The sequence below is a fragment of the Channa argus genome, chromosome 2, assembly GCF_033026475.1.
Source record: "Channa argus isolate prfri chromosome 2, Channa argus male v1.0, whole genome shotgun sequence".
NCBI classification, from domain to species: domain Eukaryota; kingdom Metazoa; phylum Chordata; class Actinopteri; order Anabantiformes; family Channidae; genus Channa; species Channa argus.
In genome coordinates this window covers 21897037-21910716 of record NC_090198.1, presented here as the reverse complement: position 1 = coordinate 21910716, position 13680 = coordinate 21897037, and the positions used below count along the sequence as shown (strand labels likewise).

The following is a 13680-nucleotide window of genomic DNA, read 5'->3' as shown; positions in this document are numbered from 1 at the left end:
TGTGTGTGTGTGTTTGTGTTTTAATCCACTGGATTAGTGCCAAATAGGTCAAATGTCACTCATAGCTAAAAGAAACAAATCATGCCACTCAGTAAAATTGCTTAAAAGTAGTCTGAATGAGAAGCTGTTCCTTTTTTTTTTTTTCTCAGAGCAGATGCTGAACAACACCAGTTGAGTGAAGTGGTAGATGAGTGTGAAAGAGAGGGATGACATTTTGCACAAGCTCCATTCCCTAGTCAAAGAATTTTCCATGGTCCTGTCAGGTTGCCTGATGACACTGGTGACATCCACAGGCGGCGTAGCTGTGGAGTCCCGCAAGTTTTCCTGTTGGGGCTGCTTACATGTTTTTAGTTCTGTAGAGTGACTGACGGGTTACGCGGGCAGGAAGTAGTATATCTTTCCCCACATTTCACAGAGACACGTTTCCCACATTATTTGGTCTTGTACTGTAGAAATCTAATTGGTACATTCTTTAAACCAGTGGAGAGAGTAACCTGAACCCTGACTGATGCTATCATATTAGCTTCTTTTACACATTTTTATGAAGAAAATGTCATCGGATATTTTCATAAATCCTGCTGCTCTGCCTAAAACAAGCGGGGAAAAAAACTACAATGATAACTATGCAGTTAAATACATAGTGTCAGTGTAGCTTTTGTACTGAGCTACTGTCCTACTATTCACAAGACAGTTTGCAAAATAAAATAATCTCGAAAGTTTGTACTAAGAATTTAGATCTATATTTTTTTAAATGTCAATTTTCCTCTGAAGGATTGTGCCACAATAATAATATCAATAAGTGTAAAACAAGGCTTTACTGCATATTAAGCATTTTATTCACTGTACTGTTGAATTAAAATCACAGAGCTTGGACACATTTGCTGTTAAATGTCAGACGTGCTTCTCGGGGAGGAACTGTAGGCATGTTGCACTCTCTGGGCCTCCAAACACACTCTCTGTTATTCACTGCACTTTGTATACTGTGTGTCAAAACCCTCCTCTCACATTAAGTATATTTTAACCACCTTCCCACAAGCATTTCTTTGAGGTTGATGTAAGTTCACTCACTTACTGTCTTTACAACCATTTTGCATTCTTCATTATCTGTGAGAAAAAGCAGTCGGATTAACGGGCTTATGGGAGCCGTAACAAAATGGGTCTGTATTTATCATTGTTACACGTCGAGTTATCATTTTATTGCCAGTGACATGTTTGGAATTGTTTAACATTTGTGCATCCTTTAATGAATTTGAAGGTGTTGGAATTTAATATTAGTAATTAACACAGAATGTAGATATAAGAGTTTCATTCTTCATTGTTGCATCTCTAGTATTTGGGTCCATTTTGTGTATTTTTGAGTATTTAGGATAGACCTTTGGTTCGGTTGCAGTGAGTGAGTGTGGTTCAAAAGTTCAGAGGCAGTTTCTTTTTTCTTTTTTCTTTTTTAAATTATTTTTATTCCCAGTCTCCTTCCTTGCCGCTTCCTGTAGTCATCTCAGCCGTTGGAGTAACATCTGCTAACCGGAGCTTTGCCTGTGCTTTAGGCCCTGCCTTAACATTGCAAGCTATGTCTGACTGATAGGACACACACACACACACACACACACACACACACACACACACACACACACACACACACACACACACACACACACACACACACACTCTCTTTCTCACTGCAGACCTCTCATCTGGTTAGCTCTCTTTCCCAAACAGGGGCCAAAATGAGACAGCCTGTGCTTTCTTTTCCTCTCTCCATATCATCTTTTCTTCCTGTGCATGTCTTGACAGCCAGAGCCCAGTCCTCATTATCAGCGTATGCATGTGCAGAGGGCTGCTGACGCTGTGTGTGTGTGTCGCTGCACACTGACGTCAGCAGTGCCCTACTCCTCTCCACACGAATGCCCTCCCTGCCTGCCTGCCATTGATCCCTTTCCTTTGCCCCCCCCCACTCCTATTAGCATGTTTATATCAGTTCTAGAACCTATCGCACCACAGTGTTAGAGCCCAGCTAATATGACACACTGGTGTAACTACCTTGCATTCTAATAGCTTGCCCAGGTTTGTTGACCCCTGTTAGGAGATATTTACGACTTGTGTCATCATTGTGGAGAGTTATTTCTATGTTTTTTGGGGTTTTTTTTCCTTACCATACATTCATTAGTGTTTTTTTGTCTAACCCTGTTTACTGCATACATGAATGAAAGATGAAATAAAAATATTTCAGTAATTTCCTTATAGAAATACCTTCAATACAAATGCTCTTCAGGGAGTACACACAGTGTTCATAGAATGACTGTTTTATGGGATACGACCAATTGTGAAAGTCTGAGAAGCCCTGTCTGTGCCTGTGTGTTGAAATTTAAAAGAGAGAACTGTGTGTGAGTGTGAGAACAGGTCGGCAGTCTGACATGGTTGCAAACATGTCCCATATTCTTGTAATGTGTAATCCACAGTAGTCTCTTCAATTTTTAAATTTAGATTTTGCATTTAAAGCAGGTTTTCTGTTGTTTACCATTAATTATTTCAGATAAACATCAGTGTTGTGGGTAGACCTACTTTATGTAATGCTGGGTTGGTAAATCTGTAACTTGACGAGGATCACATGATTCATATTAAAAATCTCAATGAGGGCAATAAGCAGTAACTAAACAATACATTATATTCACTTTAAATGTAATAGAGAAAAGTAGTATAAAATGGAACATATTCAAAATGCAGAATGCTAATTGTTGCAACTGAATGTATTAAAGGTTAGAAATAATGTAATTTTGCATAATGCTGTCTGTACAGGTCTTTACTTTCCTGTCAGGTTTTTATAACCTCACGAAAGAAGATCCCTCCTGTTCACTGAAAGGGTGGAGAAGGCTCTCATTGTATAAATGTTGATGCTTGGCACCCGCTTTAACGATGCTGATGGTAGTGTGGCTCACATTGGTTCCTGAGCTGTGTGAGAGCTGAAGAAGAGAGGCAACAGAGGAGATCACTCTGTAAATGGTCTGCTTATACAGCGCTTTAATCCAGAGCTTTTCTCCCCAAACTATGTAACAGTGAGGTGACAGATGATGCACGTAGGGCAGTGAGACCCTGTGACTGGGTGTGTGCTGCCTGCGTATGTGATCAAGAGGATCATAAGAAAACGGAAATGCCAACAAAACGCAATCCTTCAGTTGAGTTAAATGAATGCAGAGCGCGCATCTTGTCTACTTGCTTTTAATCTCCGTTTGTGGTTCTCTGTCCTTTACTGTCCATCACCTCCTTAATGGCATCCCCCTCCTTCGGCTTTTAACAGTCTTCCTTTCTGTTTTCAGCTCTTCTGCGTCTCTCCGTAAACAAGCAGAAGGCCAACAACTCTGTCCTCCGGCCGTCTCCCGCCATCCCGTTGCCATGGTGTATGGAGCATTGTTTGCTGGCCTCTATGTCGGGTTGCCATGGCAGGGCTTATTTGCCATATTAAATGTTTGGCAGCATTGTACAGATGCTGATGACAAACACCCAATGTCCCACTTTGATCAATGACACGGTTACTGATTAGACGAGATGAGATGTAGTCACTGATCTATTTGTCTACCTACAGTACATAAAATCTATAGCTGCTGATTCATGAAATGTGTATATAAAAAAAAATTTATAGACAGCTAGAAAGAAACATAATACCATTTAATATGGGAGTTAAATAAGTGGAATTTTTTTTCTTATTACACTAAAAACCTCTTGAAAATTGTGCATGTTGCTTTTGCAATCGAACAGTTTACAGTAGCAGTATTTTTTAAATACTTAGTATAAAACTCACCATTTCTTAAAATTAAGTGGAATAATTTTTCTGAACAAATTATCTTCTGGTGTCTTATTGAAAAGGTGACATTGCTGAATATGACTGAATAATATGATCTGTGTGCTGACAATGTGTTGACTGTCTGAGATGTTTCAAAAGATAAATGAGGGTGTGTGTTTACATGCTGGTAGAGGGGGTTTGTGAAGCTGGTTCTCTGTTGAGGTTTAATCCACAGAGTCTCTCCCCCTTGTGGTGAGGGGTGAGTCTGCACAGTGGCCTGGATTTGTTCTTTGAATTTTACTAGATTCTACATTGTAGAGGGCTGTATTTGTCCTGATTAAATCATTAAACCTGGTATATTTGAACCCCTCAGAATTCTGTTACATACATAGGTCTGTTATATTTAGGATGGTTTATGGATTTAAAGCAGGCTTATGTTTTCATGTGACAGCACCTGAAATTGCTCATCACCCTCCCTGATTGGATTCTTTGTCTGTTGCCTAGTTTTGCTCTAATTTTCTTTTCCTGCGCTCCACTCTCCCCAGCTGTTCGAGGCAGACGGCCGCCCACCCTGAGTCTGTTGGAAATTTTATTCCGTTAAAGGGAGTTTTTCCTCTCCACTGTCACCTAGTGCTTGCTTAGGGTGTGTGTGTGTGTGTGGGGGGGGGGGGGTTGTTAGCATTCTCTACAATTGTGTAAGGACTTGACCTTACTATTCTAAGTGTCCTGAGATGTGCTTTGTTATGATTTAGTGCTATAAAAGTAAAAATACATTGAATTGAATATGTATATATGCATACAAGGTGCTCTATCCAAATTTACATTTAACAGTCTATTTCAGAAGCACTGAGCACAACTTTGTTCCATTCAGCCTGCACCTTTACTTTGACTACACACTGCTCCAGTGTGTGAGAGCCGTTTGGTTACCAACAGATAGCGTGGAAATGCTGCCAATTGACGTAGTTCGAGCTAGATAAGATCTCACTGCTCCATTGTAGACGCACCACGGTGGTTTTAGTGGTTTGCTTTTCTTCTTTTGCTTACAGTGAAAGACCTCAGTTTGCTCTGGCTGAGGCAGCGTGCATTAGCATACCTGTACTAGAAAGTGCAACGTGTGGTGCAGCAAATCTTTAATGTAAACAGTGACAACATTAAGAGTTTAGATATCTAAACACTAAGTGTCAGAAGATATCAAGTGTTAGACACAGAGCTCCGTCGTCCTGTTGCTGACCTGCTAGTGCCCTCACAAGGCAGTGGACTGAAAGTAGAGCAAAGGTCAAGGCCCCATGCTCTTCCCACGTAAATACATTTTTATATTGTTTAATTTTTGGTCTTACACACACACACACACACACACACACACTTAAAGACATTTACCATTCAACTGACAGTTATTGTGTCTTGTGTGTTTTTCAGATGATCTTGTGGGACTGGGATCTGAAACACTGGTACAAACCACAGTATCAGGTCAGTATTGGGATTTTTTCAGCTTTTGTTTAAAAAGATCATGCTTCATTCAACTGACATCCTTTTCATATAGTGGGCTCTATACTCTGCTAAAGTACAGACTGTCAAAAAGTCACTTTTATATAATTTAGCTTTTGTGCTAAGCAAAATACACATTGTGTGAAACCTGACATACAGTGACCTTGATATTGTTGTCATGCCACATTTTTATCTTACTCAGACATTCTTTGTCTTGTTTGAACTATTGATGTAATCTATCAAAGAATTTAGGTCCCACACACCAAAAGTCATTATTTGTTCGTGCCAAGCCAGCCAAAATATTTTCACTGATCAAACCTGCCATGAAATCCAATGATTCAACCTATTTTATCACAGACTGCTCTCAGAATTTATATGATTCCACTTCAGATATTAGCATAGCACTACATTTCTCATGTGGGCTCCTGACATTGTGTATTTTTTTCTAATAAAACGATTATTTTTATTTATTAGTTTTAATGTCGTATTAGAGACTTGAGGAAGACAAGAAGGATGAGAGGGAGACAACAGGAGATGAAAAAGGTGGGAGAGGAGACATCAGCAAGGAGAAAATGGGATTCCTGAAGAAAGATGAAGTGTAGTGAGTGTACCTGACCATGTACCATGTACATGTAACCATGTACCTGATGCCATTGTTCCCACGTGTGAGGGCTGTGCAGAGCTAGAATCCAAGACGTCGGAGAGGACTTATTCCAAGTGTACTTCAGCACTAGCTTAAGTTGCACATTGTAACTTTAAGTTAGGGGCATGAATCAGAAAATGGGAACCCGCTTAAACCATGAGCCAAAATTTCGAATCTTTTTGGACGGGGAGGGGGGGAATGGCTTTAAGCAAAACTTGCATGCAAACATTTTTCAAGCTAATGTTCTTAGTGTGTGTAATACAAATAATGTGCAGCAATTACTGAAGTTGCCCTCTAGCCTCCTGTCCTGTTCTCTAATCTGATATATGTGCACATGGCAGGGTGCGGTGAGTGGCAATGGCGTGGACCTCTCCGTCATCAACGAGGCCAGGAACTTGGTGTCAGAGCTGCTGACGGACTCGTCTTTGACGCCACACACTATCTCAGCACTGCGCAGCATCTCCAGCCTCATGGGGACCTTCTCAGGCTCGTGCCGTCCCAGGGTGAACCCCTTCACCCCCTTCCCAGGTTTCTACCCATGTGATGAGGTGGAGGACTCTGTGGAGAGGAGTGACAGGAAAACCCTTAAGGTGGGGTAAAACTTTACTACTGCATGAAACTTGTATGGCCACACAAAGAGATAAGAGCGGTTCAGTCAATAAGTCAGAATGAGCTAAAATTTGCACCTTATCTCTGTAACTATGCAGCTCATATGGTAAAAAGAGACACGACTCTAGAACCCATATGGAGCCAGGTATCACCCACGAGACACTGCTGGTACCAGCCTGAACATGACACAAGTTACAGTGTGCTCGTAACTTTATGGTGTCATGATGTTTGTGCTACATAACCTGCCTTGTGAGTTTGTGTATAAAACATACATGTATACTTCCTCATCAGGGTCTGAGCAGCAGAAACAGCCTCCCCACTCCTCAGCCCAGGCGGAGTTCAACCTCCTCCTCCTCCTCGTCCTCTGCTCTGCCTCCTCTTGACTCTTCACGCTGGGAACGCAGCAACAGCAAGAGACCCCACCCTGACCTCAACTTGACCAGGTATCAACACAAACAGAGCTGTACACGTTACTTCCTGAAACACACACTGTCTTTAGCATTGCTCATTACATTGTCTCTGAGCTGTATCCTAAATCTGCCCAATTCTGGACCAGATTAATGGTTTCTCTTGCAGGAAAAGAACAACAATGTTTGTCCTCCAGCTTCACAGGTGGTTCAGCAGCACCTGTGCACAGTGAAATAAGGGTTTTTTTTTTTCTCTTTGTCTTTTTTTTTCTCTAAATAGAGTTACGAACGGGCCTTAGAGAATTGAGGACCATGGAAGAATATAGATCACATTTAGTTAGGGCTAAGAGACCAGACTTGAAGTTCTCAAGTTTATTTTTGCTTGCATGTCCCTTACCTCACTACACATCCATGCTATTAAATTAACCTACTGTTTATCATCAATATATTAGTGATGGTGACAGATAATTACTCATTAAGTCACCTCATATTCCCTAAAACCACGACTGAGCAGGTCATTCGTTGCCTATTTTACCCTTCTGTTATTATGTCGACCTGTTGTTTTCAGAGATAATGCTTTATACTACAGATCCTGTATTTTCCACATAATTTCCTGGAAACATTCTTTATACAGTAATGTCCTGCAACCTAGCCTGTATTTAGTTGTTAATTTCTAGGAAATTCTGCAAGAAAGGTGAACATGATTGTTAATAAACATGGAAAAGGTAAATATTCCTACAGTTAATGATTTTCAGCTTGTTTATGTCTATAATAAATCAGTATTCACTACAGATTCCAAGACAGTCAAAGAATGATTGTTTATTCTTGTTCTGATAAAACATGTGAGTTTCACCCTGTAAAGAGCAACCAGAAGCAGGAAGAGTTGGTAACATATAATTGTAACATCGGCCTTTTGATAAAAGCTCTCTTTAACACATGTGCATTGTACACAATGTGTTAATGAGTTTAACTGGATTCTAAAAAGATGCACACTGTTTACGTGCACTGACGTAAAGCGAGGTTTCTCTAAGTGTAATCTAATCTAGAATGCAGGGTACTATGCTGTGATGTCTCCACAGGATGGCAGTACAAAACTATTGATGCTACCGCTACAACTTTTTGATCATCATTTTTCGTTTTGTTTCAGAGGCGTTAAAGAGTGTAGCCTTAGATTGTAGTGCTTTGTGCACCAAATAAATCAAAACATCTGACAACTTGAATGTGTGTGTGTTTTGTGCTCCAGCTCAGGTCTGTCTAATGGCCCCAGTGCAAACCTGCTCACCATTCCCAAGCAGAGGTCTTCCTCTGTTACCCTCACATACCATGCAGGGCCTAGGAGAGCATGTGAGACATTATCCTAAAACATCCCATATATGCTACACTTTGCAGAATTGCTCATGTTTTGACAGAGTATTTTCCCATTTTCCATCCTGTTCTACCTTCACACTCTCCAGGCACATCTCCTAGCCTGAGCCCAGTCACCTCACCAAGCCATAGTCCTCCTGCAATTGGTGCAAGCTCCTCATCGTCCCTCGTCACTCGATCGCCTGTGGAGTTCCCAGACACGGCTGACTTCCTGACAAAGCCAAGTGTCAACCTGAACCTGCACAAGCCCTTGGGCTACACCCTCAGCTCATCTGATTTCCGTAGCTCCACCTTTCCCCTCTGTAATAGGTGAGACGAGTGGCGTGTTAGTATGTTGTTTATGTTAGTAGTTTGAGCATAATTTGTCCTCCGTCACTGGTCTGTCATGTCATGTCTGTGATTGTCTGTCCATTCTAGCTGTGGTCGTCAAATACTCAAGGGAGTCTCCAGTGGTGACACAGGGGATTCTCATCAACCATTTAGCAGTGAAGCTCAACAGAGGCGTTCAGGTACATGCACTTACATTTAGAGCACATTATATAGTGTCACGGAGTGGTAGCAGATAATCTTCACCAGCTTTAAGGAGTTTTAAGTGTAATCTGTTTAGAGGGTTAGTGGTGCTCTCTGCTGGACTACACAAGTAATGCAAGTCCATGCAATGACACAGGCAGACCCAAATTGACCTATTTGCATTTTGTAATAAACCTAAAAATTGTCAATTTTGTAACAAAAAGTTGAATACCTATACCATGAGCTATTATTCCATCCTACGTTACCTTCTGGTACAACATTTACCTGTTTAAGGCAAGTCATTGTTGAAATATTTTTCAACAATGTCTTTATTATATATTATTAATTCTGATGTCAAAAGTTCATACAGATACATTTAGAGTAAATTAATTATGATGAATGAATTTGAATAAATTGAACAAATTTGTTCAAATGGCCGTTTGTTTATTCTTGTCCTCTGCTGTGTTTTGTATATGCAGGAGCTGAAGTGCTGGAGTTCACAGGAGAGCCTCTGATCAGGGAGGAGAGCGTGGAGGTGGACGTGTCTGGAGACGGGAGTCCAGATGTTGCAGGGAACCAGGGGCAGGTGGGGGAGGAGAAGGAGAAGAGCCCGAGCGCAGAGCAGGAGACTCAGGAATCAGAGGTGTGCTTGATCAGAGAGCAGCTTCTTACACTGTAACTGTCTGCTGCAGCACAGCAGATGGTGCAAGTATTCTATTTGTCTTGTCATTGGCATTTTGACTCTGCAGAAGCAACCGTGTAAACTTCTACTTGGATTTCTATTATTTAGCTCTGATGTAGCGTTCAGCGATGAAGTATAAAGGTTATTCTCTTTTTGTTCATGACCACTTTGATACATGGTTGCTTTAACCATTGAACCCACAAAAATGTTTACCTAATTATTTTTAGTTAGTATTGTGTGGGTTTGCATAGACAGATAACAGGTTATGTTCCTCCATCTTACCCTTTATTCAATTTTTATTTCTGCTTCTTTTTTTTTATATGGTGAAGATGTATAAAAATATATCAGTGTTTTTGCAATGCACATTTTTCCATATTTAAAACATTATGTGTCAGAGGAAACAATGTCTGTGTTAACCTCTGCAATGTGTATTGTTCGATTGTCTCAAGGATGAGCCGGAGTTTAAACTAGATCTATTACTTGAGGACCATGAGGCTCTCATGGAGAGAATGAACACCTGGAACTTCCAGATCTTTGACCTGGTGGATACAACAGGAGGGAAAACCGGAAGGATACTCAGCTATGTTAGTACAATAAGCACAAACCAACAATCTCCTGTCGCTGTAGTAGTTTGTGTTTTCATTGACGGAGTAATCCACCTCCTGATAAATATCTTAAGAAAACTAAAACGTATTCAATGCATTTTTATGTTTTCATGCTGTTTGTTATCGTATGTCCTGATTGACGCTTCAGTGAAACTGATTTTTGTTTCCTCAGGTGACGTACACCCTTTTCCAGGATATGTGTCTGTTTGAAATTTTCAAGATTCCTGTGAGGGAGTTCATGACATATTTTTGTGCTCTGGAAAATGGCTACAGAGACATTCCCTGTGAGTAGTACACTGAAGTGTTCATACTTATGTTCACCATTTTCATGTTTTTGTTTTTGTGTTATCTCAGCATGTTCATGTGGATTTTTGATGTAGTAAATATTATTTGACAAGGATAAAGTGCAGTTTAATGCCGACTAATAATCTCATATTTTGAATTATTGCTGTTGTACTTGGTAATAAGTGGTTACAAACACACAGATCATAACCGGGTCCACGCTACTGATGTACTCCATGCTGTCTGGTACCTGACCACTCGACCAATCCCTGGGTTCCAGCAGATCCACAGTGAGCATGTGACAGGAAGTGACACAGGTGAACATTACTGACACACATAAAGTCATTGTTACAATGTGTGGAATACACAAACACACACAAACATATAGATAAACAATCATTTTCTCAGAGTACAGAAAACTTCAGTACATGGAAAACTATAGTCATGATTTGTTTAATTTTTGTTGATGACCTTGAGACCTCAAGATAATTAGATATTCTTTAAGTTTTTAGACGTGCAGGAATTAGACTTTTTCAACACATTTGAAAAAGTCTAATTGACTTATCAACTAAATGAAAAGAAAAAAGTCTTTTTTTAATAGCATGTGACAAATCAGTAATATTAATATTGACTCACTGTCTGTTTATGGCTTTTAGAAGTTTCTAGATTTTTACGTGATGTGGCCTTTACACTAAATAGAACAGATGGTTTAGTTTAACGTGCAGATATTCTTTGGCTCATCTCTGCTAATGTTATTTGAGCTCTAGTAAAAATGATCTGAGGCTTAGCCATTGCCACCTCCCACTGAAGCTAAAAGAACAGCTGTCATTTGATAAGAGGGGACAGAGAAGTGGAAGAGAAAATGCAGCGATATGACATATTAAACACATTAATTGACTGAATGAATAGGAGTGTCTCTATGGCTATATTCAACAGTAAGTATCTGCTGCCTGCTCTTCTGCAGATAAAAAAAACTTTAAATGAGGAAAAATTAGAAGTCGAACGTGATGTTTCAGCATACATTTAATATTTATTTGTCATTAGTGACACTCATCTTGTTTGTTGTCATGTTTCAGATTCAGATAGTGGGATCTCTCCAGGCAGAATATCCTATGCCTCCTCCAAGAGCTCCTCAATTTCAGATGACAGCTATGGATGTCTGGCCTGGAACATACCTGCCTTGGAGCTCATGGCCCTTTATGTAGCAGCTGCAATGCATGACTATGACCATCCAGGTCGCACAAATGCCTTTCTAGTAGCCACTAATGCACCTCAGGTAACTTGCAGTTACGGGTACCTGAAAGTGTTGTGGAATGAATTGACAGACTTCCATTAAGGACACATATCATACAGATATGTATGTATATGTATGTATACACATATACAGAAACAAAGAACTTTGTGATCAAAATAAGGGTTTATGCAAAGATGGAGTATATGTCCAAAGAAATCAACAATGTCCTAAATAATTTAAAATATTTGCTTAAGTATCATCGTTTATCTCTTATCGGTATTTCATTGAGCTATCTACTGGAAATAGAGGGTAATTGTTCCAAGAGCAAACACCCCTGATTTCTTGTTCCTGAGTGCAGTACATAAACATAAAATCAAATGACAGTGTCTCTGCAGTAGTGACAGTATCTGTCTGAGTGGCCCCTGGTGGTTACGGCATGGCTGACTTTCGTCTGATTCCTCCCAGCCACGGAAAAACTGCCACTCAACACAAATAGATATCAGTGATCAACCCACTCATGAGGAGACACACAAAATTGGATTTGTCCAAATCTTTTTCTTTTTCTTTAAATATTTACATATTGGTTTTTGTCGTACATGTGCAGTACTTCTCAGTGACGGCCCCGTTTTTTGTTTGTGGAACTAAAACCAATTCACTGCATTGTTTGTTTTTATGTATTATTGTTATCCTACAGAAACCATATGTCTCTACAGTTAATCTTTAACTTGACAGTCAACATTCAACTTACATGAACATTCCTGACATGCTCCATAAGAGAAACCCCAGCTATACATCCAGGAGTGTAAATTAATTAAACAAATAACCAGCCAAGAACCATCATTATTTGTATCCGGACACTGACACTAAGTGAAATAATCTCTCCAAAGTGTGTCTCAAATAAAGATCATAATTAAGATTAACTCCCCACCACATGGCCATTTAATTCCATTGTGTGCTCTCATTGCGGTCCGTCATTTAAATGGGGGTGGAAAGGTTAGCGGCGTGCCCCAGTTTAAATATTGTATTTTCACAATATGACCAGTGATAGCACTCACAGTGTCTGGGTTTTGCAAGAAAGGAGATGAACCCTGAACCTATTGATTGCTAATGATGCGGACAACCACCACATCTATTAAAAGGATCTTTTAGGTATCTTTCAGGCTTATTTGCATTTGAGCCTGTTCACTTTCTAAATGTGTAACCAAATGGCCACACACCCCATTCATTAAATTTTTTTTTAGTGCTGTGCTCTTTCTTAATGCATCACATCTTGCATAACACACACGCAGAAACATTACGTAAGCGAATTTGCAGCTGACATTTTAGTGGAAATTGTAGGACAGTATGACGACTTAACATGTCATCTTTCCATCTCTCACCACTTGGCTTTTCCTTCCTGTGTGCTGCAGGCAGTGCTGTATAATGACCGCTCAGTGCTGGAGAACCACCACGCAGCATCTGCCTGGAGCCTCTACCTGTCCCAGCCCGAGTTCAACTTTCTGGTCAACCTGGATCACATGGAATTCAAGCGTTTTCGCTTCCTCGTTATCGAGGCTATACTGGCCACAGACCTCAAGAAACACTTTGACTTCCTTGCTGAGTTCAATGCCAAGGTCTGACATTGCTGAGTTATATGATATATATGTTATATATAGGATTGATGATTATTTATTGACCCTTTAATTTCTAGTGGAAAAATGACTTGAAAATTTTAATAAGCATGTTTAAAATGAATGTGAATGTGTAATGAATTCAAAATAAACCGTTTTAAAAAGTTATCTGTCTTTGTTTGTTTGCTAACAGGTGAATGATGTGAACAGTCCAGGAATTGATTGGACTAATGAGAACGACAGACTGCTGGTGTGCCAAGTGTGTATCAAGCTGGCTGATATCAACGGACCGGCCAAAGTCCGTGACCTGCACCTCAAGTGGACGGAAGGGATCGTCAATGAGTTTTATGAGCAGGTACAGACAGCATTCTAATGCTGCAGTGTCTTTAATTAATTTGGATTTGTTTTTATAATTATAATGCAGTTTTTAAAAGAGAAACCAAAAGCAGTATCTTAGAACAAGATTATCATTT

The 13680-nt window shown here is 40.0% G+C and overlaps 1 protein-coding gene across 1 annotated transcript in view; it reads left to right on the top strand.

The window, feature by feature from the left end:
* pde3b (phosphodiesterase 3B) overlaps window positions 1-13680 on the top strand; it is a 40522-nt gene that overhangs the window by 22426 nt on the left and 4416 nt on the right. Inside the window, exons 2-14 of the mRNA XM_067496412.1 lie at window positions 5192-5242; window positions 6245-6493; window positions 6804-6955; window positions 8163-8263; window positions 8374-8593; window positions 8702-8793; window positions 9274-9437; window positions 9926-10060; window positions 10254-10365; window positions 10567-10680; window positions 11440-11639; window positions 13007-13210; window positions 13401-13562. Of these exons, the coding sequence (XP_067352513.1) occupies window positions 5192-5242; window positions 6245-6493; window positions 6804-6955; window positions 8163-8263; window positions 8374-8593; window positions 8702-8793; window positions 9274-9437; window positions 9926-10060; window positions 10254-10365; window positions 10567-10680; window positions 11440-11639; window positions 13007-13210; window positions 13401-13562 (1956 nt within the window). The remainder of the gene's footprint in view (window positions 1-5191; window positions 5243-6244; window positions 6494-6803; window positions 6956-8162; window positions 8264-8373; window positions 8594-8701; window positions 8794-9273; window positions 9438-9925; window positions 10061-10253; window positions 10366-10566; window positions 10681-11439; window positions 11640-13006; window positions 13211-13400; window positions 13563-13680) is intronic.